The sequence below is a fragment of the Doryrhamphus excisus genome, chromosome 17, assembly GCF_030265055.1.
Source record: "Doryrhamphus excisus isolate RoL2022-K1 chromosome 17, RoL_Dexc_1.0, whole genome shotgun sequence".
Classification (NCBI taxonomy): Eukaryota; Metazoa; Chordata; class Actinopteri; order Syngnathiformes; family Syngnathidae; genus Doryrhamphus; species Doryrhamphus excisus.
This window is the reverse complement of record NC_080482.1, coordinates 10228798-10252793: the sequence shown is the minus strand read 5'-3', so window position 1 is coordinate 10252793 and position 23996 is coordinate 10228798. Positions and strand designations below refer to the sequence as shown.

Here is a 23996-nt window from a genome sequence, read left to right as displayed (position 1 = left end):
GGTCCAGAACATATATTTAACACACACACTCTATTTTATGCTTATAATTTTCCTTGGAATATTTGTCTAATTTTATCTGTAAAAGTGTTCTATCTACTATCTGCTATATGTTCTCATGTTCCCTTTTTTTAGGAGCACTTTAAACATCAGACCACATCAAACTATGTAATTTAATTTTACAGTTTTGTTGGGTTTTTTTAACTAAATAATACATTCAACTTGCAAGTCATGTTGCCAGTTTGTATGTTCATTCATTCATTTTCTACTGCTTTTCCTCACGAGGGTCGCGGGGGTTGCTGGAGCCTATCCCAGCTGTCTTTGGGCGTGAGGCGGGGTACACCCTGGACTGGTCACCAGCCAATCACAGGGCACATATAGACAAACAACCATTCACACTCACATTCATACCTATGGACAATTTGGAGTGGCCAATTAACCTAGCATGTTTTTGGAATGTGGGAGGAAACCGGAGTACCCGGAGAAAACCCACGCATGGGGAGAACATGCAAACTCCACACAGAGATGGCCAATGGTGGAATTGAACCCTGGTCTCCTAGCTGTGAGGTCTGCGCGCTAACCACTAGACCGCCGTGCTGCCCCAGTTTGTATGTTAAAAGTTGAAATGGCGAGCCGGATTCAAATGCTTGGTGGGCCGTATGTGGCCCCTGGACTGTAGTTTACCCACCCTTGATCTACATGTTGCTGATAGTAACACCGCAGCCTGTTATGCAAGAAATGATGACTTTAATACCACACTTACATGCATAAGCATCTAACAGCTGACTGACTTTAGTTTAGGACTCCCCCCGGGCTGGTTACTGGCAGACAGTGGATATCCTCCATGACTTAACGGGCTGTAAAATTGATGGAAACATGCTACAAAAGACCCCAGAAGCACCACTTTGTCTCTTAAAATGTCAACTGCCATGTATCACGCATGTCCTCCAACACTGACAAAAGTCCACCGAAGGCATATAATGACATATTAAACCTTCTCATACAACGACTGTGTGCTTGCTGGGCTCAGTCTATGTTTCTGTCATCGCAGGCATTACAATGCTTGGCTGGCAACCACAAAGATCCTTTAATATTCTGTTTTGGAGACAAGAGGTAATAACAAACAGGCCGTGTTCAAAATAAATCTATCATCGGGAGCAGTAGTTTTTCATGCAGCAGGCTGATAAATGTCACATTGTGAAATAATTAACCCCCACTTAGATAAAAGCTGGTCAATCTCTGTAACAAGTGATTCTGTTATTTTTTGCCAAACAGGCATTAAAGGTTACACATTGAACCTGACTTTTTAATGATGATCGAACAGTAATGTGTCCCTAGTGTCTTTTTATGAGCACCAAACATGATAAAAAATCTATCATCACCCTCTGCTCCACTTTTGAAAGAAGAGGCACTGAAATGTTTGCTTTTGAAGTCATGGACATGATACCGCATCATGCTAACCTAGCATGATGTTAGCACTGTAGCTCACAAAGCTATGCTAGTGCTGCTAACGTTTGTGTCCCACTACTTAAAATTATATTGTTGGTTCATATGTGATAATGTAAAGCTCTGCTTTTCGCAGGTATTACATTCCAGCAAATGGCATAAATCTAGGAGAGGCACTGAAATGTTTGCTTTTGAAGTCATAGACATGATACCGCCTCATGCTAACCTAGCATGATGTTAGCACTGTAGCTCACAGAGCTATGCTAGTGCTGCTAACGTTTGTGTCCCACTCCTTAAAGTTATATTGTTGGTTGGTATGTGATACTGTAAAGCTCTGCTTTTCGCAGGGATTACATTCATTTCATTCATTACATTCATTACATTCATTACATTCATTACATTCATTACATTACCCTTGTGTTTGCTTGGCATTGACACTCACCTCCAATTTTCAGTGAGTAATTATTAATTTAGATTTTGTTTCAGAACACTCCCCTTCTCTTATCAATATGCCTCTGACACATAAAACACATTTTCAGGTATAAAATGTATCGGTACTCACCTCTAGATGAACAGATAAAATTGCAGTCACATTAAAAAAAGTGCTAATATATGTTTCACATTTGCATCTCAACTGCCACGTATCCTCACGAGAGTTGCTGGTGAGCTGGAGCCTATCCCAGCTGTCTTCGGGCGAGAGGCGGGGTACACCCTGGACTGGTCGCCAGCCAATCACAGGGCACATGTAGACAAACAACCATTCACACTCACATTCATACCTATGGACAATTTGGAGTTTGGATTTGGTGGAATTGAACTCGGGTCTCCTAGCTGTGTGGCCTGCGCGCTAACCACTTTTCCGCATTGGTACGTGTATACTGACATTTTACCTGTATTATTACATAAATAACGGGCAGCACGGTGGTCTAGTGGTTAGCGTGCAGACCTCACAGCTAGGAGACCAGGGTTCAATTCCACCCTCGGCCATCTCTGTGTGGAGTTTGCATGTTCTCCCCGTGCATGCGTGGGTTTTCTCCGGTTTCCTCCCACATTCCAAAAACATGCTAGGTTAATTGGCGACTCCAAATTGTCCATAGGTATGAATGTGAGTGTGAATGGTTGTTTGTCTATATGTGCCCTGTGATTGGCTGGCGACCAGTCCAGGGTGTACCCCGCCTCTCGCCCGAAGACAACTGGGATAGGCTCCAGCACCCCCTGTGACCCTTGTGAGGAAAAGCGGTAGAAAATAAATATAAATGACTACCGACTTAGGCTGAGTGAAAAGTATTTTCTGTGGAAAAAACTGCAAATTTCGCAAATGTGCTGGTATACACGGTACAGTATATGGTGACACTTGCTAAGTTGTTCAGTGCTGTGTTAAAGTGTATCGGTAAAAAAGTGGCACTTCAGTAATGTAGTTTACATGTATACAAGCATTCTTAGCAGTATAGTCAAGTCAAATGTTGACGTACTTGTATTAGTATTTATGCTTACAGGGGTCCAGTGCAGTTCTCTGCTATGTGGGTGCAGACTTTTTGTGGGCGTGGCTTCCATTGCTCCTGGCAGCAGAGAGCATTGGATGCAAATATCACAGCTAACAGTCCACTTGTAACAGTTGGAGGCTGCAGTGCTCCAACTTGGATTTAAAAAGTTAATACTTTTAATGAACTCCAATGGGAATATATTGTTTTTTAACTTCTTTTTTTGTTTAAATTGGAGTATTTCCTTATTGTTTGACTGCTTCTGGCAAAAAAAAAAAAACTCAAAAATTTCCATTGATGGCAGAGCTTCTGGCAGCTGTTTAATCAGTGAAAGGATTTTCTTTCCTTAAAGACGCCACCGATCTGCAGTGGACATTTATACAAAGGTGAGCTGATCCATTATTCAGACTTGTTGAACTTGGATAACTTATATTAAGTATTGGTATTTGATTTTGCTAACTATGCCAGTGTGCCTAATGTTGAGGCAAGTGAGGGTTAAAGATTAACGGGGGAAAGGGTGGGTGTATCGAGGTGGTCTGTCTCATGTCGCGGCTCTGTCTTCGTACAGCATTATTACACTTGAAGAAATGGCATCATTGGGACTTTTAAAATAAATTTGAATAATTTAACCTGGCTGGATTTGACTCCAATGTAGAACATCACTGAAAACAAAGCAGGTAGGAAAGGTCTAAAGTCAGACACAAATGTAAAGCTTTCCCACATAGCAATAAATTCTCTGATTCTATGGTTATCATCACATCTTTTTTTTGCCCTCACTGGCACCCTTCTGTGCATTATGTTATTAGAATGAAGTCAAAATATTATTGCCATACATTCATAATGACAAAAGAAAATTTAAAAGAAAGTTGAATAAGTTGAAAATAAAAAACAACTGTAATTTAATGAGAATAATGTAATTAAAGTTAAAGAATGTTGTATTCTAACAAGAAAACAAGTCATGAATTTATGAGAATAATGAGAATTATGAGAAAGTCATAATGTTATGAGGAAAAATAATGTCATTTTTGTAGCACGCAATTGAAATATTAAAGAAAATAATATGTTATTTTTAAGTCTGTATACTATGAATAGTCATACCGTACATATTCACTGTCAAATATGATGAGACACAAACAATACAAAATAAAAATGTGATTTTTAGAAAATTCGAATGGGAAAAAATGTATATCAATCTATATAAATTTTAAATATAATGGGAATCAAGCCATAATAGTTTGAGATGAAAATGAAAAATCTAATCAAAATTATTCTAAGTATATCTACGTGTGTTGCTTCATAAAATATTAAAGTGGCCCTTACATTTTTTCATTTTTTTATTGTGTGGCCCTCCTTGGAAAAAGTTTGGACTTATACTTTCAATCACCGGCGCCGCCAGGAATTCCGGGAATCATGAAACCCCCCCCCCCCCCCTCCCATTGCTAATAGCATTATTATTTTAACCTACAGTATTTACTTGGAATTTTTTCCCTTTTACAGCTCCCCTGATTTCAGTATATTTACAGTATCCGCATGGATAGAAAGCTGTTATATTACAAAATACAATCTATAACCAAATACACAAATTAAAAAAGGAAGAACGTTCTAAATCTGGCATGAAAAGTGGACTTTTGTAATATAACAATATTTTTGTAAAAGTGCTCTCTAAAGTTGCAAGAGGATTGCATCAGAGGATTAACTCCATGAATATGATTTGATTTTTCTTTGGCTTTTTGCATCTTTTTGGTAACACTAATCCAAAAGCCGCCCACACGGCAGCCTTTCAGGGATTACGTCACCTGTGGCAGGTTGCCCTAATACCACTCAATTTAATGACCCAGTGAAAAAAAAATTGCAAAATTTTCATCACTTAAAAGAAGAAGAAAGGACGTGTCCTTGGAAAACAGGGCATTTGGTCACCCATTGAATTGCCTTTCAGTGCTTGAATAATTGATGGATCACACTTGGATTTTACAAAGGAGGCAATTTAATCCGCAAGGCTGTGTTTCATAGCCGTAAAGGCTTGCCGGTGCACCCTTAACACTAAAGAGCCTTTTTTACTGTCACATAAATGAACACACGAAAGTTGACCTCATGCATTGAAGTCATCCAACCTGGAGGTCGTCGGACGTAATTGCTCGTCCCGAGCTGCCTCTGAGCAAAGTGTGTAACGTCGGCATTATAAAAGGGTTTTTTTGGCACGTGTGTTGTGTTATTCAGCTGTTGTTCCCAGCGATCCAAGCGTGTGCTGATTGCCAATTATCTGTCTTTCATGGACGAAACAGGTTCTGCACAGTAGAAGGCTTTCATTGACTTAGTTTTTTTTCTAATTGAAAACTACCATTTGGAGAAGCTACAGTACGTACCTCTGTTAGTTCATAATGAATAAAAAATGTTTAACTAATTCCATGTGTCACCATTTTTAATTTGACAATCAAATTGCCTGAGTCACTGTTAGCATTTATTGTAAAAATTAATAGTTGGGAAAGTCAGGAAATTGTGCTATTTTGAATATAACTGAAATCAGGGGTAGTACTTTTAAAATGATAAACTCCCAAAGATCAAATGTCTCCTACAACTATCGAAAATATACATTCAGTCATTCATTTTCTACCGCTTTTTCTCACGAGGGTCGCGGGAGGTGCTGGAGTCTATCCCAGCTGTCTTTGGGCGAGAGGCGGGGTACACACTGGACTGGTCGCCAGCCAATCACAGGGCACATATAGACAAACAACCATTCACACTCACATTCATACCTATGGACAATTTGGAGTTGCCAATTAACCTAGCATGTTTTTGGAATGTGGGAGGAAACCGGAGTACCCGGAGAAAACTCACGCATGCACGGGGAGAACATGCAAACTCCACACAGAGATGGCCGAGGGTGGAATTGAACCCTGTTCCCCTAGCTGTGAGGTCTGCGCGCTAACCACTCGACCGTTGTGCCGCCCCGAAAATATATTATATAACAGTACAAGTATTTATGTAGGCCGTGTGGTGGGCAAGTGGTTGGCATGGAGGTCACACAATCAGGAGATCGGGAAGGCCTGGGAATCTCCTCTTAGTCGTACGTGCGTTACTTTTCTCCCGGTAGTCCGGTTTCCTCCCACATTCCAAAAACATGCTAGGTTAATTGGCGACTCCAAATTGTCCATAGGTATGAATGTGAGTGTGAATGGTTGTTTGTCTATATGTGCCCTGTGATTGGCTGGCGACCAGTCAGGGTGTACCCCGCTTCTCGCCCACTTTCTCATGCACTACAAACCATTATGAAAAAACAACTTTTTATATGTAAGTTTTCAGATTTAGGAAATAACATCCTCTTCTCTCTGTCCTATGCAGGTTTTAGCACAAAGCTACAACATGCAAGCCCTTATTGGAGTTAATAAGATGCACTTGTGAGCTTTGATGATAAAAGAGACGCCTCCCCAGCTGATTCATGGGTTGAAACGCCAAACGACCTCCATCTCCATTTTTCTCTTCACTAAAACCAGATTCATCTACAACAATACTGCCACCAAAATCCATGGCTTGTCATGCACCATGCTCACCTGGACCTGCCGCTTCATCGACTGGTCAATGCAGCAACCTCTAGAGTGAAACCCAAAAACAAAAAGCAAGAGCCCATCCATAGACAAAGCAGTGATCTTCTATCAATCTCAAAAGTCAATCACAGGATAGGCTACCTGCCGTCCACCACCCTCCTTGTCCACAACGGACCCTGCATAGCCAGGAAGCCAACAGGGACTATGCAGTTGGGACTGGTGGCTTTGGCAATGTTCTTCCTCAGCTCCTTAGGTCACACTGATGTGGTCAAGCCCTCCAAGGCCAGGAGGCAGAGACGGGGTGAGTAGGTTCTTTGGATTGTTTTTGACTGAATTAGACTCATTCATTCATTCATTCATTTTCTACCGCTTTTTCCTCACGAGGGTCGCGGGGGTGCTGGAGCCTATCCCAGCTGTCTTTGGGCGGGAGGCGGGGTACACCCTGGACTGGTCGCCAGCCAATCACAGGGCACATATAGACAAACAACCATTCACACTCACATTCATACCTATGGACAATTTGGAGTCACCAATTAACCTAGCATGTTTTTGGAATGTGGGAGGAAACCGGAGTACCCAGAGAAAACCCACGCATGCACGGCGAGAACATGCAAACTCCACACAGAGATGGCCGAGGGTGGAATTGAACCCTGGTCTCCTAGCTGTGAGGTCTGCGCGCTAACCACTAGACTGCCGTGCCGCCCCTGAATTAGATCTTTGAAAAATCTGTTTATTCTATTATTCAATTGAAAAGTGAAAGTGAAACACACCAGTCTTGTCCTCCAGAATCTCCACTGGCTTCCTGTCCAATACTGTATACATTATAAAATCCTGCTACTCACTTTGCTACTCACTTACTCACAACCTGGCTACCTTTTACCTCACTGACCTCCTCGACCATCGCCTTCGCTCCTCTGGCGCCAACCTCCTGTCCACACCCTCAATGGCCATGCACCGTACCTTGGAAAACACAGTCTTTGGATTGTAGAATTGCATGTAGATAAATCCATTTCCATTTGGAGGTTGGAATGCCTACTGTGTTGTCAATTTTTGACAGTAGGACACGTAATTTTAGGAGCAGATATTTTGAAAAATTGGTTAATGGAAGGATTGCTTTTCCACATTATATTATTGAATCTTGCGATAATTATTGATTTGATTTGTATGTATTGAAGAAAGGGCGGCACGGTGGCCTAGTGGTTAGCGCGCAGACCTCACAGCTAGGAGACCAGGGTTCAATTCCCCCCTCTGCCATCTCTCTGTGTGGAGTTTGCATGTTCTCCCCGTGCATGCGTGTGTTTTCTCCGGTTACTCCGGTTTCCTCCCACATTCCAAAAACATGCTAGGTTAATTGGTGACTTCAAATTGTATGAATGTGAGTGTGAATGGTTGTTTGTCTGTATGTGCCCTGTGATTGGCTGGCGACCAGTCCAGGGTGTGCCCCGCCTCTCGCCCGAAGGCAGCTGGGATGGGCTCCAGCACCCCCGCGACCCTCGTGAGGAAAAAGCGGTAGAAAATGAATGAATGAATGTATTGAAGAAATGTGCTATGGTTTATGCCATACTGCGATACAAGGTCATTAAATTGGACAGAGTAGTTTCCTTTACCTTTTACCTATTTGTACCATATGGGAAGATCCAAGGGTGTCACAATCGGGCTTCACCCCCTTGTGACAGCCTTCTTAGTTTTCGTCTTTTCCTCTGTTCCTCGTTTGTGCCCTTATTTTGAATTATTTCCTGTGTTGGTCTGTCCTTTGTTCCGTCACTTTTACTTTCTCCTCTACGCGCACCTGTTTGTAATTTGTTGATTGTATTTAGTTCAGCCGGTGCGTCTTCCTTTTGTCGGTTCATTGTCTTGTGTTGAGTTTGCCATGCTATTGCGCCATCCTGCTGCATAGCGAAAATAAATATATTTTTACCTGCATTTGGGTCCTAATCTCTGCATCCCGGGGTCGAACCTTAAAACTCTCAAGCCGCACCGTGACAAAGGGTTTCTTATAAGATGTCTGCATTATTCCAGAAGGGTGTATATTGGCAAGGAGCGAAGACCTGGTTATTTTTAGAAATTCCCACCAAACTGTCACAGAGGTGCTAATCCAGTACAATAAACCTCGGATATATCGGACTCTGATATATCCAATGCATTTCCAATAAAAATTAATTGCATATATTGGATTTTTTATAACGGATTTAGTCTATTTCGGACAAAATCTCCAGTCTTGTTCCAATGCATTTCCATTAAATTTCCCTCGCATATATCGGATGGCCGCATCGTGGCGCTCTGATTCGCCGAATCGTGACAGGCCGCTATACGACGTCATTTGCAGCGTTTGCAGCATTGCCTGCGCGTCCAGGTACATTGGAAACATAGTCAAGGAAGTGCCTTTTTATCACGGATAAAATCTGATTTATGCATATACCGGATATAAATCCGATATATGCGTAAAACGGACATTTTCCGGTATACGCATATAACGGATTTCGCTTATATCGGACAAAACCAGTGGGAACAATTGAATCCAATATATCCGAGGTTTACTGTATTTATACTTTTAAAGCAATTTTTTTTGTCCCGTAACCTCATACAAGATTACAGCATCACATGTCTGCGCACACACCACAAAATCCTGGCAAAAATGTGAATTAAATGTCATTTTCTGTCAGGTATTCACTGTTACGACCTCATGATAGCAAAGACAAAAAGGCCTCTCATAGAAAGCCATTGCTGCTGAGTTTGGACACAGTAAGACAACTTTTTAAAAGATCCTGAGGGTTACGCTACAAAAAAAGTCAAGTGGTAGACCCAAAAAATGTTTTACTGGCCATGAGCCTGATGATCCAACTGGCTGTCCTTCAAGACACGGAACAATGCTCTACCCAAATGAAGGCCGTTACTGGTGCCGAGTGCTGTTCAATAGCCATCTCACGGCATCTGTGAGAGAAGGGTTTTAAGAAGAAAAATTGTCCTCAAAGGCCTCATCTCCTACAAAGGCACAAAACTGCCCATTTGGAAATATCACAAGAGTACTAAACATGGGAAATTAAAGGTGGAGGAAAGTTTTATTCTCACATGAGTAAAAAAAATGTAACCTTACTGACGTTACTGGCATGACAAGGAGATCCCACCTGATATGTTTTCCACATGATACAATGGAGGGGCTGCCATCAAGACCTGGGGTGTTTTTTCCTTCAATGGAACAATGGAGCTTCAGGTTGTGCAGGGGCGTCAAATGGCAGAGATGTTGCAACGGGCAACCCTCATGACTGAAGGCCCTTGTCTGTGTAGTAATGCAGTAAATTGCTTACTCCAAAATGTTTTTGTCTCATTCTCATTTCTTCTTTTTTTTTATTTTGATGCTCTACTTCAGAGGTCTCAAACTCAATTTACTTGGGGGCCACTGGAGCAAACCACTGGACCAAACTTCGCTTTGGTTCCATTTTTCTACAAGAAAAGCTTTGATAAAACATTCCTCTGTTCTCAAATATCTTACTTTTTATTTTTCTACACAAAATAAGATGAAAAATAAATAAACAAATCAAGAATAAAGAAAATCAATCAATCAGTAATAAATAAATATAATAATAATAATAAAACGGCAAATAATAAAAACTTAAGAAACCACATATAGTTGGTGAGTAGACAAATTATGTTTTTCAGATTAAAATTAACAAAGCATTATTAGAGCCCTGTAGACATGACAAAACACGACTATAGTCACATTTATACTCTTTTTATTTACAGCATATTGCGCAACTTCAGGGTCTTGAGACACATGCTAACTCGCAAACTAGAGAGCTAGCGACCTAAACGGTAGCCTTCAAGTTATTTCCTTTAAACTTAAATCGGCAAAAACTTACCACTTCCACACAGATAGGGAGGATAACTATTAACAGTTATTTAACCTTTAACATGAACATTATCAATCAAACGTAATAATTTTTTCTGGGTACATGATACCATACAGCATCCATATCAAACTTGCGCGGGCCGCACTAACATTAAACTTTCATATCAAGGCGGGGGCCTCAAACTAGTGTCCTGCGGGCCACATTTGGCCCGCGGGCCATGTGTTTGAGACCATTGCTCTACTTGGAAAAACTCGGGATCCAACAGTGCAAAATGTGAATTCTTGCAATTTTTCAACTGGTCTTCAGATTTTGATCAAGACTGTACAGTGAAACAAGTGACCATTCATGATACGATGCAAGAAAAAGTCAATTGGGAGGTTGCCTACAGCCACAGTTGTTCATGCCAATGTTTTTTGACCCTGCACATATTAGAAACCATGGTGATTATTTACTTTTGTAGACTGTGCACCCGGTGCAACAAAATTGGGGAAAAGAAAAATCTTTCTTGACTAAAATTAGCATTGTTCTGCTACAGAACACCAAAATCACAAATACCCTAAAGATGGATTTTGTCATACTTTCGTTTAAAAATGGCACCTTAGCTACGGCCTTCCTGCATGCCAAAGACACCCCTAATCCGACCTGTGTGTTTTTATAGCTCAATATGTGGGAATGCCAGTAAAATATCAAGGCAAACAAATCTCCTTGTTAAAGTCTTTCATATCTTTCTGGAAACAATTTCTTTCCTTTTATTTGATGTTGTTGACAAAATGACCTAATTTCTCTTGTGTGCGTTTCTCCATAGTTAGCAGCGAGATGCTGCCATCTTGCCCCAAAGGTTGTGAGCGTTGCTCCGACTACAACGGCTGCATCAAGTGCCAACCCAAGCTCTTCATCTACTTGGAGCGCAACGACATCCGTCAAGTGGGCGTGTGCCTGGCCTCCTGCCCCATGGGATACTTTGGCATGAGGAACCCGGAAGGCAACAACAGATGTACCCGTGAGGTTTTACTTTACTGTGTGTTTGTTGCCAGTAATTCAGTAAATCCAGTGGGTTTATTCGTCAAATGTCATATTGTTATTGTAAGAAACTCTCCGTTTATCTACAAAAAGTTTGTTATGAAGGCAGCATTCCCGTACTTTGTAGCGGAGGAGAGCCAGCATCCTCAGTCTGTAGTCTGGTTTTGCTTATGTCTGGGCAAGCAGCAGAGGACTGGAACAATATCATGAAACAAAACGCATTGTAGTTTTGAAGATGGTGTCTGTGTTTTTCAATTTGGTCATCACATGCAGGAATTTGCAGAGGCCCAATCCATGTTGGTTTTACTGTTAATTATTACTAGTACTTCTTACTTATAATCCTTATTATCATTTTTAATGATCCTGAGTAGCAATAGTATGATTATTATTACTAATAACCAGTGTTATTTATCTAGATATAAGAATAATGACAATAAAATATAGTATGGAGTTTGCATGTTCTCCCCTTGCGTACATGGGTTTTCTCTGAGTACTGCGGTTTCTTCCCATATCACAAAAATACGCATGTTAACCTAACATGCATTTATTGTTATGCCCATAGGTATGAATGTGAGTGTGAATGGTTGTTTTAGATGGTGGGATAGGCTCCAGCATGCTCCCGTGACCCTAGTGAGGATAAGCAGCATAGAAAATGGATGGATAGAAGAATAGTATGAAAAATAATATGGATAATAATAATATGAGTAATGTTTTTTTACGTACTTCAGTATTTTTTTCCAACAGTGCCATTATGTTAAAAATACTATCGTTTTTATTGTATTTCATATGTGTCACGTACGCACTTGTACTTTTTAGTCTGTGTTAACAGGGAGTTAGAAAAATATGACTTTATCATTACAAAATCATTTGGACAGAGTTTAATATTTATAAAATCAGATTGTTCTCTAAGGAGATTATTTGTAACATTTAATGTCTCTAATGTGTTTATTTAATGTCATGTCTTTTTTATGTATTTTTTAATGAGAGACGACACTAGGGGTTTACTTTCACATGGGAATGCGTTTAGAATTTAAATTTCATCAAATGTTTTTTGGGAATGTGGGGGTGTGTTTAGATCCTCTGTCATTTTGGCAAGGAACCACACGCAGTCGATGCTCTTTTAGGTCTGCACACGCAAACGATGCCAAGAAAACTGCCAACTGGCCCGGAGAAGACAACAGATTCCCAACTTGAGCTGCTGTTTTTCTGGAAAACAACAGTACATTCCGATATTAACACCATAATAAGGGAACTACCTCTCCTTTCCCCCCCCTCATACCCACCCACTCAAGTGATGTTTTAAATTAGACAAATGTCAACAAGTTGTTTGTCGAAGGAGCTGGACACACTGGCTCTTCTCGTTCACACCAAAATACAAACACGTGTGTCACACATGTTGTTAGGGGGCTGTAATTCATTGAAGTGTTGCTCACTAACTAAACGGTCAAAGCTGCTTTTAGCTGCCAGTGAGTTCAAATGGTGGACGAGTGACATCATGTCATCCACATTCTCCTCTTTGTGTCTTCCAGAATGTAAGATAGACAACTGCGATGCCTGCTTCAACCGCAATTTTTGCACAAAATGTAAGGAGGGCTTATACTCCCACAGCGGCCGATGTTATGTCAGCTGCCCGGCTGGTCAGAGCACCGCCAACGACACCATGGAGTGTGTGGGTAAGGCACCTTTGACTTTTAACATGATCCACTGCATCACACTTGCTACAGAAGGTGCATTCATGAGGCAAACTGTATCATGCTTGAGTATGCTCAGGACCACCCCTCGTAGGGCCCACGATTCATGTGGGAGGGTCCCATTTGTCGTGAGGCATAAGTCAGCCACTTGTCAGTTAGTGATGGTGTAATGATACAGCTGCTGCCTCTCATGGTAGAATGTGTGGGTTTGATTACAACCCAAGACATTTTTTGAAATGTGTTATTTTGCAAGCTGCACGACGGTCGAGTGGTTAGCGTGCAGACCTCACAGCTCGGAGACCCCAGTTCAATCCCACCCTCGGTCATCTCTGTGTGGAGTGTTCTCCCCGTGCATGCGTGGGTTTTCTCCGGGTATTCCGGTTTCCTCCCACATTCCAAAAACATGCTAGATTAATTGGCAACTCCAAATAGTCCATAGGTATGAATGTGAGTGTGAATGGTTGTTTGTCTATATGTGCCCTGTGACGACCAGTCCAGGGTGTACCCTGCTTCTCACCCGAAGACAGCTGGGATAGGCTCCAGCACCCCCCGCAACCCTCGTGAGGATAAGCGGTAGAAAATGAATGAATGTTATTTTGCAGTAAAGATCATTTATTAAAGACCTATAAATGTTAGAATGTTGTATTATCGTGTTAAACGATGCAAAAGTTTCAGATAATGAAGTTTAAGTATTTGGAAGTGAAGCCTTAAAGTTATGGATGGCTCTGAACACTCAGTTTAACAAAGTTTTTCCTAACATCGGCTCACTGTGATGTCACAGTGACTTCCTTTTATGGGCGTGCCTGGGTTCAAGCTGTATAAGCTGTTAGCTGTACAAGTGTGACCAATCACTGCGGAGTGTGCGTGCCGTGGGTGGAATAAATTAAAACAGACCATTTTTTGAAATCCAAGGAAGTACAGTTGGAATAGGTGCAGATTCTGGAAGATCTAGAAAGCTTTATGTGTGGGTTATTGTGTGTAGCTGCTCTATATGAGTCCACATCTCAATACAAAGCATTCTGGGTGTAGTGCAGCTGTTTTACCTACAGTCTGTATTGCCGCGTTCAAGAGTGGTACAGCTCCTGTGGGCCTTGCATGGTTACTCAGACATGAGCACGCCATACTTGTCAGCCTTCTTCCATTTTCCCAGGAAACTTAGCCTGTTAATTTCCATAAATTCAAACAAAATTATTGCAGTGCTATCCACGGTTGGCAAATATGGACGAGTGACTGCATGAGCTTTCAACCTGGACGCATATACTGAAAGTCATGCATGCTCCTGCCAATGATGATAAATAACCCACGAGGTCAGGAAAGTTGCAGTAATGCATGGTTTTATGATGAAGTGATGGTGCATATACCGTAATTGTGCTGAAGTCCAAAAAAATGCTGTTTTTCCTGGAGTGGTTGGAAAAAGCAAACATGTGTCTTTAAATAATGGTATCTCTTGAGATAAATTGTAGGGACTTTCTTAGTGTCTGTCTTTCTCACTTCCTGTTCCTGCCAATGCCAATGGTCTATTCTCCACTGTGTGGGGCAGTTGCCAAATGAAACAGAAGACGATACAAATGTTTTAGGGGCACAGATGAGTCTTTCTGCTGAGCAACAAGAGATGTGATAAAAAAAAATGAAAAATCAAAGCAATTGTGTTTGCTAGCTCGCGCAATTGACAGTCGTGAAGTGCAATGTCAAACTAAACTTGAATAGCCGTGTTTATTCCTCATGAATGCATTTCAATGACTCATTGACTTTACAGGAATGTATTACTGTTTTCCATGCAGAATGCGAAATGGCCGAGTGGAGCCAGTGGGGGTCATGCACCAAGAAGAACAAAACATGCGGTTTTAAAAAAGGGACGCAGTCTCGGGTGCGGCAGCCCCACAATCCTGTCACCTACTTGGCGGGGCGTCCTTCTCAGAGGTGTGCAGCGCAGACTGAGAGGAGGAAATGCACGGTGGCCAAGATGCCGTGTGTGAGAGGTAAACACATGTTCCACACAATAACAACTTGTAGAACAGTGATTCCCATCCACTGTTCCGTGGCACATTAGTGTGCCATGGAAAATAATTAATTTTACCTAATTGGTCAGAAATTGGCGTCACAGCGGTCGAGTGGTTAGCGTGCAGACCTCACAGCTCCACCCTCGGCCATTTCTGTGTGGAGTTTGCATGTTTTCCCCGTGCATGTGTGGGTTTTCTCCGGGTACTCCGGTTTCCTCCCACATTCCAAAAACATGCTAGGTTAATTGGCGACTCCAAATTGTCCATAGGTATGAATGTGAGTGTGAATGGTTGTTTGTCAATATGTGCCCTGTGATTGGCTGGCGACCAGTCTAGGGTGTACCCCGCCTTACGCCCGAAGACAGCTGGGATAGGCTCCAGCACCCCCCGCGACCCTCGTGAGGAAAAGCGGTAGAAAATGAATGAATGAATGAACATCCAAAAAGAGTTAAAAAAGGAGTAGGGAGAAGCAACAATTATATAATCCAACCGGATCGCCATGTCTCAACAATTACTGATAATATTCAGTAAATTTACACTTCCTGTGTTTGATATTTATATTATTTATTTTTATATTGATATGCTAGGTTAATTGGCGACTCCAAATTGTCCATAGGTATGAATGTGAGTGTGAATGGTTGTTTGTCTATATGTGCCCTGTGATTGGCTGGCCACCAGTCTAGGGTGTACCTCGTCTCTTGCCCCAAGACAGCTGGGATAGGCTCCAGCACCCCCGCGACCCTCGTGAGGATAAGCGGTAGAAAATGAATGAATGAATGAATGAATGGTCAGAAATTCTAACTCATTTATTCCTTTGTTCAGCTATATTTGCCAGTGATGTATAGTGACATGCAAATTAATTAAATGTACTTCTACTTCATGACCATTCATACAACAGAATAAGTGTAAAATATGTGCTTTGGCTCGGTAAAGGTTGTGACACACTGTTGCAGAACATTGTATACCTTCACAGGTCAATGCAGTGCAATGAATTTCTAGTATTTTGGTTACCTTATTTAGCTCAGTGGAAGTGCAAACCATGAGGAACACCTCTTAGTAGGATGAAGTGGAGTTGTACAACCACAACAATAAACATATTGTCCAATGAACTCCTCTCTGAAGTGGGCTTGAATTCCCAGTCGTGAGTCACTAAATCTGCGTGCTGATTGGGTTTGGTTTGGCCAAGCTTGCCAAAAGGATTCCGACGCTCTTGATTTCTCGGCGTGTAAACAATAAACTCGGTGGATTGTGCCAAGAATCATGAGGGAAGCAGAGCTGGACACGAATCATGCATGGCGCGAGAGAACATTCAGTTGTCTCAGTTGCATACCTGCCATTTATAGTCCATATTCACCTGTTATCAGCTTTACTTGCAGCCTATTCATACCTGTCAGTCCTCCAGTTAGCTTCCCCTTCTTGTCTTACTTTTATCCTTCATTCCCGTCAGCTTCCTGTTTAGTTTTGTACAAACCTCCAGCACTGCTTGGATCATAAACTTATTGTTGTGCGACCCTCAATGGGCAATGCTTTCCAAGAGATATATATTTGGCAGATATGTCTGGTACAGCGCTTGATGCTAATCATAAAGCACATCTGGAAAATCAACGAAGCGTGGCATAAACAGGCTTTAAAGCTTTCATCTGAACAATTTAGAGGGGCAACAATCTAATATTGTGCAAATGTTAATGACTGGAGAGATGTTGCAACAGGTTTGCCTGCATAAACAATAACCAGGGTTTGCATAACCATAACGACATTTACATTTAAGGCCATAGTTTAAGTCAGGGGTCTCAAACATGCGGCCCGCGGGCCAAATGTGGCCCGCAGGACACTAGTTTGAGGCCCCGCCTTGATATGAAAATTTAATGTTAGTGCGGCCCGCGCAAGTTTGATATGGATGCTGTATGGTATCATGTACCCAGAAAAAATTATTACGTTTGATTAATGTTCATGTTAAAGATTAAATAACTGTTAATAGTTATCCTCCCTATCCGTGTGGAAGTGGTAAGTTTTGGGCTTTTTTAAGTTTAAAGGAAATTACTTGGAGGCTACCGTTTAGGTCGCTAGCTCTCTAGTTTGTGAGTTAGCATGTGTCTCAAGACCCTGCAGTTGCGCAATATGTTGTAAATAAAAAGAGTATAAATGTGACTATAGTCGTGTTTTGTCATGTCTACAGGGCTCTAATAATGATTTGTTAATTTAAATCTGAAAAAAAAAATTGTCTACCCACCAACTATATGTGGTTTCTTGAGTTTTTATTATTTGCTGTTTCATTATTATTATTATTATTATATTTATTTATTACTGATTGATTGATTTTCTTTATTCTTGATTTGTTTATTTATTTTCATCTTATTTTGTGCAGGAAAATAAAAATTAAGATATTTGAGAACAGTGGAATGTTTTATCAGCGCTTTTATTGTAGAAAATCGGAACCAAAGCACTGAAAAAGTTTGTATATTTTTTTGTTTTTAATAAATGCGTTTTTTTGTTTGTTTTTTTTTTTGGAAAACTTGATGTGGCCTAGTCTCCTCCAGACCCTAGCTCCAGCGGCCCGCAAGTAAATTGAGTTTGAGACCCCTGGTTTAAATCATTCTGGGTACCGTAATGTAACAATGGAAAGTCTAAAACTGATTAGCTTTCATTATTTTTTTTTCACGAAACTATAACCTATATTATTATACTATATGATGTTATGTAACTGCATTGGTTCAGCACCGAGACGTTTCATAGAACAATGGCATACAGAGTGAGTCCTCTTGTCAGTCATACAGTTGTGTGGTCTCTGTGGGGGAGGTGGGGCTCCTAGCATAAACAAAACAAAAGAGTTATGCAGGTGAAAAGCAAGAATTTCAAAAAATGCTGCATATGATTGACAGACTGTGAGAAAATGCATGTCACAAATTCCGCAACTTTACAGAGTAAAAGATGACATATTAAAGGAATTATGGCATTATTATGATATATTTAACAGTGGTTTATTATGAAGCAGAGATTTACTTCATCTCTTGTACTGACTCATTAAATGGTGCAGGTGTACCTAATGCTCCAAATGTGATAACCCTTCCATGGAGCAAAGTCAGCTGTTCAGTAAATGGCCACAGCAGGCCCCGTTTTTGAGAAATGAGACGTTCACCTTGGAAAGAATTCCAGTGTGGGGTCGGGAGAACAATTAGCAGTGAAATATTATAAACCCTCTCATAAAAACTTCGAAGTGGTTGGCCAGGATGAGGTGTGGGGTGTCCGCTGATGAGAAAAATGATGTCCTTCTTGAGCTTCATGAGGACACACTGCTGCCAAAATGCACAAAAGTGTAGGTGGGGGGGCTGCTGGTACCCTGAGAGTGATGATGAAGCGGTTGGGAATTGATTGTGGGAGTCATCAGGCTGTGGTATAGCACACTGAGGGCAGGGCTTGTATAACAATGTGTGATTTAGTGCTGCACACATCACCCACACCGCCTTTTGTGAGGTTCCTCTAAGGGGTCTCACGCAAAAACTTCTCTGGACGCCTCATTGCATTTGTCAGGCGGAATTGTTTGGACTGGATGGAGAGGAGGTGCAATCAAGGCAGTCATAAATGGATGGAGATGTAATTAAATCCTTACACAAGAAACCATCACATCCTCCATTAGCATGCATCTACTACCGTTTTCTTGATTTGAATGATGACTTATGTTGTTTTTGGTGACATATGAGTCACTTTGTCAATTGTTTAAAGTTTCAGCATGAAAATGAAAACGCGACGGCGCCCGTTGACCTTTGTGTTGTGTTGTCGACGACATGCTGAACACTGTCCAGCCCTTGTGCGCGTGTGTGCTCCTTTAGCCAAGTTCATAACAAACATCCGTCAGTGTAGCTAACTAGCCCGCCTAGCATAAACAAAACGGACTACTTTTGAGTGCAGCCTGAGTAATAGACGTCTGTTCATTTCCACTTTCTACGCAGGGTCGATATGTGACGGGTTAGCTTAGCTTGTGATTGTTTCTGCAAAAATGCATGCTACTTGAGATGTTTGCTCATTATTGATGGTCCCATATTATAGTATTTGTCACCAATGTACAATCGTTGAAGTTGAATGTGTGTTGTTCAAAATCTAGCCTTGATTTAGACCAGGGGTCTCAAACACGCGGCCCGCGGGCCAAATGTGGCCCGCAGGACACTAGTTTGAGGCCCCCGCCTTGATATGAAAGTTTAATGTTAGTGCGGCCCGCGCAAGTTTGATATGGATGCTGTATGGTATCATGTACAAAGAAAGAATTATTACGTTTGATTAATGTTCATGTTAAAGGTTAAATAACTGTTAATAGTTATCCTCCCTATCCGTGTGGAAGTGGTAAGTTTTTGGCTATTTAAGTTTAAAGGAAATATCTCTCTAGCTCTCTAGTTTGCAAGTTAGCATGTGTCTCAAGACCCAATATGTTGCAATATGTTGTAAATAGAGTATAAATGTGACTATAATTTTTTGAAAAATGTCGATAGAATGAGGGCATGATGTTCGAACCGTGATGCGAGGGACGACTGCACACTGTGATTTTGGACGAAATAGGTGCCATATATCACATACAACACATAGTAACGCGACACTAGCATAGCTATGTCAGCCACAGTGCTAACATTCAACTCACACAGCAACATCATGCTAGGCTAGCCTTGGATAGGGCTGTCAAAAATAACACAGGAGCAAATTTTTGTCATTATTTTTTTATATGTAGCAAACAAACTCACAGTTATAACCTGAACACATCAACAATGTATGTATCTCCAACTCACACTCATCTCTAGTCTGTTCATCCTGGACACCACACATCCTCATTCTCATTACAAGAACATGCGATGCATTCAGGCACACTCCAAAAATCACAATACCAGCATTGTAATATGTGTATGTGTATAGGTAAATAAACAGGAAGATAAAGAAAAACATGGGATGGATCTTCTTATCAATCACTTTGTGATTCTTAATTTTGATGTACAATTATCTACATTTAAGTATACAAGAAAATACACAGAAAACAAGTAAATGTACCTTAAGTTACGTGATGTATTTGAGTCATTATATCACGGTTGGAAGCCTGCTTTTTTCTTTACAATGTTGTCCTATACACAAGGTGAGCTCTACTTCCTAGCGGTAAGGGTTTTTTTCCTTCATGATATCATGAAAAGCCACAACTTGTTCTTTCAAAGTGGAGCAAACAAGAGAGGGAGATTTTTCTCACATTTGGTGCTCATAAACATCCTCTAGAGACACATATTACTGTTAGAAAAAATAGGTGTACCTTTAATGTGCATTGCTAGTAATAACAATACTGCCAAAAGGACTGCTAATAGTTTCCTAAGGCTGTATTTACAATCTTTAGTAGGCTTATTAGACATATAACTATAGTCTATTAAATCTAGTCAAGAATGCTCATTTGCAACCTCTGCCTGCCTGATTTTTCCCCATCAGACAAGAAGAACCAAGGTCACGCGAGGGGGAACACACCAGGAGGAAACATCAAAAAAGCCAGTCGAGGCGGAGGGAGAAGGAGTAAAAGCCAAAGCACCGTTGTTGCCAACATCACAAGCAGCTCCGTCACTTAAAGTCCCACGGAAGCGTCACAAAACTAATCCTGGACATGTTGATGATGACACGTGCTGACATCTTGACAAGCTTGACTGCGACACAGCAAAGGCCCACTTGTAGATGCTGACTCAGCATTCTTGCATAGCAAACACAGACTGGAAGGCCAGAGCTCCCATTGGTTTCGAACAAATTTTGCTCCCTGTTTGTGTCGTCAGAGGTGACGGATGGATTCTTTTCTCTTCCACAGACATGAGTAATGAAAGTGGGAGCATATGGAAAGGCACTGGAAGGCATTAGTAGTTGTTCTACACAATATTTTTCCCTATTTTGTAAGAAGTACACACACATCTACAATGTACTTTAGGCTGAATGAGAAACTGAATACCCCAACTATACGCCATGGCTGCTCAGTTATATGTTTGCAACACAGGGTTTTTGATGTTTTTGCACAGTCATGAACATTTATATTTGTTGGTCTTTATTAAGTATTTGCATTATTCATTTATGCTAAGGCTTGTGAACACACATAAACAAATATTAGTAAAGCTGTGTATACCGTATCTTATTTCTTTTTGCGGTGAGACCCCAAATAAAGAGGACTCAAACACTCATTCTGGGGCAAGAACCCTATTGGTTTGGGATAGTATCCAAAATGACCAAGGTGGATGATTGTCAAGGGCATGGACATCACTCTAGCTAAGCCCCCCCCCCTGGATGAAGCCTAAATCGGTGCAGGCTAAGCGCTCTTATCTTTCAATCTTAGTGACGTCCACTAGTCAAGGTCAAGGGTTAATTAAGTCACACAGAATTTGTGATCCAGGGATTTTCAATTTCAAAACAAGAACTGTTCTGATTTTGAACAATGCTGAACATGATTGAGGGTAGGTGATGTCATACTAAAGGACAATTTTACGACCCACTCTCAGATTTTCAGATGCAGTTATGTCTCGGGTAAGAACCCTGTCCATTTTGAAGAATATTTGAGCCAATGTAGTTGAGGCCATATTGGTGAGTGCACTTTATTATTGATAATCTGCATGTTTACAATTATATACCCAATATTTTACCCACGGTGACTGAGGTCACTGAGGTCAAGACTAGGTGTAGCCTATGCTTTTGTGAGTTTGGAACCAGTTTTCAGGCATACAGAAACTAAGAAAACTATTAATTTTGACGTCAAATGAGTTTCTTTTCTGCTCTTGAGCAGTCACACAAACATTCAGTAACAATGTAATTTTTCCATCACTTTTTGGGAACATCGAAACCAAGAAATGTAATCATTTTGAAGTCAAATTAGTTGTTTTCTTCAAGAAAGTAAGAAAGTAAGAAAGTAATTTCTTCAAGGACCCTGCTCATTTCTGAAGAATATCTGAACTAAAGTGACTGAAGACAGTAGACACTGAGTCCCTACGCCATGTACATGTTTCTTTTTGCACAATCTTCAATTTTACTACATCAAAACAGGTGTTTCTTCTCAGTCTTTTCCTGACTCTGTCTCTCAATGGCGCAGGCAATGGCTAAAATATTTCTGGAGAAATTAATCTCCAGAAACATCTCATCCAACACCTTAAGTCAGGGGTGTTTCAATTTGCAGCCCACAGCTTGTTTGTTATTCTCTTGGTTTATTGTACAAATGAAATTCCTTCATTGTTAATGACATATAATACATTTGCTTTGTCACTTAAATAACTTACCTTATATTGACCTATACTGGGTTGAGAATCTTTAATGTACAAAATGCATGCATTCTTTAGCTTTTCCACACCTATCTTAAGGAGTGTTTTGCCTGCTTTGAATACACAAAAGCACACTTAAGCTTAACTTGACCAGTGGGGGCTCCGGCTTCAACTTGACCAAACATGGAGGTGTACTCAAGAGATTATAGTCATCCGCAACATTATTGTTAAATTATCTGACAAGTCCTCCCAAAGTCTCTTGACTAAAGTCTATGATGTGATTTTCAAAAACGAATGAACAATGTTATAAATTAGCATGACAATACACCCGTCTCTATTTCATCCCGACATGATCCTTTAATTTTTTTGGTTTTGATTCCTCATACTTCACATTAGGCTTAGTTGTTCCTACAGGTGTGGGATATGGATAAAGACAGGAGCTTCTGGCCACTTCTTTGCTCTATGCAGTGCTTACAGATGGCGAGAAAATGCCTTTCCAATGAGTTATGGCCTCAAATGTCAAGAAACTAGCACTTGGATGCTGTTACAAAGTGACTATTTAAAGTTTTAACAATGAAACAGAATTTGCTTTGTGGCCTCCACAAATGTTTTTTCTCTGTGATAGTACACTTAATCAACTTGGACACTGTGGTGGCTGTCGATCTTTCTATATTTGCAACAGATTTCTTTTGCTCCAATTCAAAGTGGCCTTCATCAGTTGCTTGTCTTTGTTTAGTCGACCCCCTCACCTTGCCGCCGTTCCAGTTTTTTGACTCAAAGCAGAGACTCGGCATGTTGGACAGGCTGACGTATTATCCACAAATGTGCACATTCACATGCATAGATACGGACCTGTCACGGTGACCCCTGCCTGGATGTGGAGTGATTCCCACTACCTTTTGCCCACAGAAATGCATCTGGAATTTTGTGAGGGCCGTGTGTGGGAGAAAAGACACAAATGTTTTCAAGACAAATTCCTACATCTGTGTATTTGATCGTCTCTGAGAAACTGAGAAGAAGCAACTGTTAAAAATGTATTGTTTATAATGCACATGGTGTACACAAGAGGTTTTGTAGCTGCCGTTGCTATTGTTGTTGTTGTTGGGACGTACGGGTTCAACTGTTTTTTTACATTGGATCATATTTCTTTTACATATTTGGGATCACTTCAGGGAATCTAAATGCTGAGAATTCTAACATCATATAATATCTACAGTATAACATAATATCATTTACATTTTAATTGCATTACAGTATATTGCTTCTATTGGGTGTAAAACGAAAACTGCACGTCTTTGGAATTTTGCCAAACATCCACAATCCTTATATGAGACATGAAAACACGTCTTTCTCTTTGCTATGCGTTCTAAAGATACAAAAACAGATTTAAAAAAAAGGCAGCTCATTATGGTATACAAAGACCACTATTAAAACACCTCCAAAAACCAACATGTTATATGGTTTTGCATTCATGTTGTGAGCAGGTGGTAATAGGTACACTAATGTAATATTTGCATTATTTTCTCCGTATTTTGAGACATTACCGGAACTTCTTACCTTCCTTGATTTCACATAGAAATGAACGACTACACCTAGCATTAACTCAAAAAACAAAACACAGCAGAAGTTCCAATATGTACAGTAGCTGGCTAGTTGCTAGCTGGCTAGTAGCTAGCTGGTGTGGTGGTGCTAGGTGTCAATAAGTAATAAGTAATAATAAGTAATGTAGA

General features: G+C 40.7%; 1 protein-coding gene across 1 annotated transcript; it reads left to right on the top strand.

Annotated features, from left to right (window-relative positions):
- The first annotated feature begins 3054 nt into the window (after positions 1 to 3054).
- Positions 3055 to 23788, top strand: rspo1 (R-spondin 1). Its single transcript, XM_058054019.1, has 6 exons — positions 3055 to 3310; positions 6264 to 6767; positions 11120 to 11314; positions 12864 to 13007; positions 14807 to 15004; positions 20474 to 23788. The coding sequence occupies exons 2-6, from the start codon at positions 6458 to 6460 to the stop codon at positions 20605 to 20607; spliced, it is 981 nt and encodes a 326-aa protein (XP_057910002.1). The 5' UTR covers positions 3055 to 3310; positions 6264 to 6457; the 3' UTR covers positions 20608 to 23788.
- The last annotated feature ends 208 nt before the right edge of the window (positions 23789 to 23996 follow it).